General features: G+C 48.3%; 1 protein-coding gene across 1 annotated transcript in view; it reads right to left on the reverse strand.

Annotated features, from left to right (window-relative positions):
• LOC111969387 (ELKS/Rab6-interacting/CAST family member 1) overlaps positions 1-2,185 on the reverse strand; it is a 29,952-nt gene extending 27,767 nt beyond the window's left edge. Inside the window, exons 1-2 of the mRNA XM_023995487.3 lie at positions 1,709-2,185; positions 573-653 (exon numbers count right to left, since the gene is read on the reverse strand). Coding sequence (XP_023851255.2) covers positions 573-653; positions 1,709-1,774 — 147 coding nt within the window. The 5' untranslated portion in view covers positions 1,775-2,185. The remainder of the gene's footprint in view (positions 1-572; positions 654-1,708) is intronic.
• Positions 2,186-2,597: the final 412 nt, after the last annotated feature.

Genomic DNA, 2,597 nt, shown 5'->3' on the forward strand with positions numbered 1-2,597 from the left:
CTCAACACCCAGTCAGCCACACAGCCAGTCAGCCTCACACACCCAAGTCAGCCTCACACACCCAGTCAGCCTCACACACCCAGTCAGCAGTCAGCCATACACCCAGTCAGCCTCAACACCCAGTCAGCCTCACACACCCTCAGCTCAGCCACACACCAGTCACCCCCACACACCCAGTCAGCCTCACACACCAGTCAGCCTCACACACCCAATCAGCCAGTCAGCCTCACACACCCAGTCAGCCTCACACACCCAGTCAGCCACACAGCCAGTCAGCCTCTCACACCCAGTCAGCCTCAACACACCCAGTCAGCCTCACACACCCAGTCAGCCACACACCCAGTCCACCACCCTCCCCACACACCCAGTCAGCCTCACACACCCAGTCACCCTCACACACCCAAATCAGCCAGTTCAGCCTCACACCACCACAGTCAGCCTCCACACACCCAGTCAGCCACACAGCCAGTCAGTGTGTGGCTGACTGGGTGTGTGAGGCTGACTGGGTGTGTGGGGGTGACTGGGTGTGTGAGGCTGACTGGCTGTGTGGCTGACTGGGTTTTGAGACTCACTGTGTCTGAGGTTGGTTTCTTGGTTTCATTCTGTCCATTGTCTCCTGTATGAAGAGTTAGTCTGAGTCGCTGGATCCTCCTCTGGGGGAATCAAAAACAGACAGAAACACACACAGACATAAAAAGAAAATGTCAATGTCACTCAGTTCAAGCTCATGCACCAGTAATCAATGTCATAGTTGGATGAAAACTAAAATGTGTTGTGTTCCCCAGTGTCACTCTTTATGACATAAAAATGGATTGGTTCATATGTAATGTGATCTATCATGTGAGCACAACATTTGTGTTGTAATGAGCCTGACTGTTGTGTTACAATAAGCAGTGGAATGTTTCTGATGGGGTCCAAATACAACAGGTCACCATCAGTATTTATAATTATAGACTGTGACACCACAAACWAAAATTATGCAAATGTAACTGCAATGAGGTAACAGCATCAAAATGYCTTATACCACTTCAAGCTAGCACAGTCTTGTTTACAAGTACAACACATCCCTTTAGAACCAAGGTGCCCTAGGAGCTGATTAACATACTGTAAGTCATACATACTGTAAGTCAATGGAAACAATTCACTTTCTTAAAAGGTGTTAATTGCTAAAGCAATCTCTTGGTTGAGAGTGAAACATGACGCTGTAATCATCATAAGGATTAATCCAACTCCATGTTGGCTTTTATGTTACCTATAAATCCTTTGGTGTCACTTCATTAGCTGTGAGAATGGCTTTTATTGGCAGTTTAAAGACGCGGTCTGCTAGGCGCTCTGGGCTGATCAAATAAACATGACAGCCCTGCCTCCCAGATACTCGGTACTCATTACAAGCTCAAACAGATACACATATCCCTGAGCCACATGCAAAATTCCAACATACCGGCAACACTCAAAAAGTGAGAATGATTAGTTGTGATGTAGACATGCTACGAAAACTAGCCTTGAGCAGCCAGACGTGAGGAAAACAGATTGAGAGAGAGAAAAATGAACGGGGAGTGGGGGGAGCGGAGACAAAAGCTAACAAACTCCAGATAGTCTACAAACACACTGACTTACACAAACCAACACGCCATGCTACTCATCTGACAGGCGAATGAGTGATGATGGGTTCTATCCTGGGACAGAGTGGCCCCCTGGGGCTCCTTACCTCACTGGGCTGCTCTGGACTGTCCTCGGTGGTGGTGACCGATCCTGGTGAGCTGTAGCGTAGCATGTCTCCCCTGGCCTCTGTCCAATCCCCTGCTCTCTCTTTTCCTCTCTCCCTCCCTCTCTTCCTCTCACTCTCTTTCCAGACTACTGTACAAACTCACACAGCCCCCAGCTCCAGCCACTGGGAGAGAGACTAGAGAGTGAATGAACAAGACGGGAGGGGAAAGAAAGTTCCAATCTGACAAGTTTCTCTCTTCAGTGTTATGTATAATTCATTTTCCAGTTGATAAACAAGGCATGGTATTCCTGTTGAGTGCCAGTCAGTCAGTTAGGGGCTAGACTACAGCCCTGCTCCACACAGTCCCTACTGCTCTACTACTGTATAGAACTATGACACTGTCCCAGCCAAGACTGTAGACAGCACCTGACTCCACCTGGCTGACTGCCTCTCTCTCTCTTTCCCCGAGCCTCCCATCAGACCTGTCGGGCCACATTTCACCCACTCTCTTGCTTTGCGCCTCCCACCTGGGTTGGGCTGTCACAGGGTGGGCCCTCACAATCATGGACAATCTATGGCACATTGGGGACGGGCCATCCATCAACAGAAGCCTCGTTTACACCTTGCCCCAACCTGTGGGTTTCGTGATCTGATCAATATGATCAAATCACTTTCTGATCAAGGTTTTTCGGGTCTACACATGGTTTTAAAATGTGGCTCTTATCCGTCCACTGTGTCCGCATTGTGACCAGATTTCCTGGGGTCTCCCTGTATGCAAATCACTCACAGTACTGTCATATATTTAATTTCAGAATATGCCATTCTGTTCTTCAGAAGAAAAAGAATGGCGTTTCAAAATGTTGTTGAAGACCTGCCCTTAACAAATGAA

Source organism: Salvelinus sp. IW2-2015, linkage group LG10, assembly GCF_002910315.2.
Source record: "Salvelinus sp. IW2-2015 linkage group LG10, ASM291031v2, whole genome shotgun sequence".
NCBI classification, from domain to species: Eukaryota; Metazoa; Chordata; class Actinopteri; order Salmoniformes; family Salmonidae; genus Salvelinus; species Salvelinus sp. IW2-2015.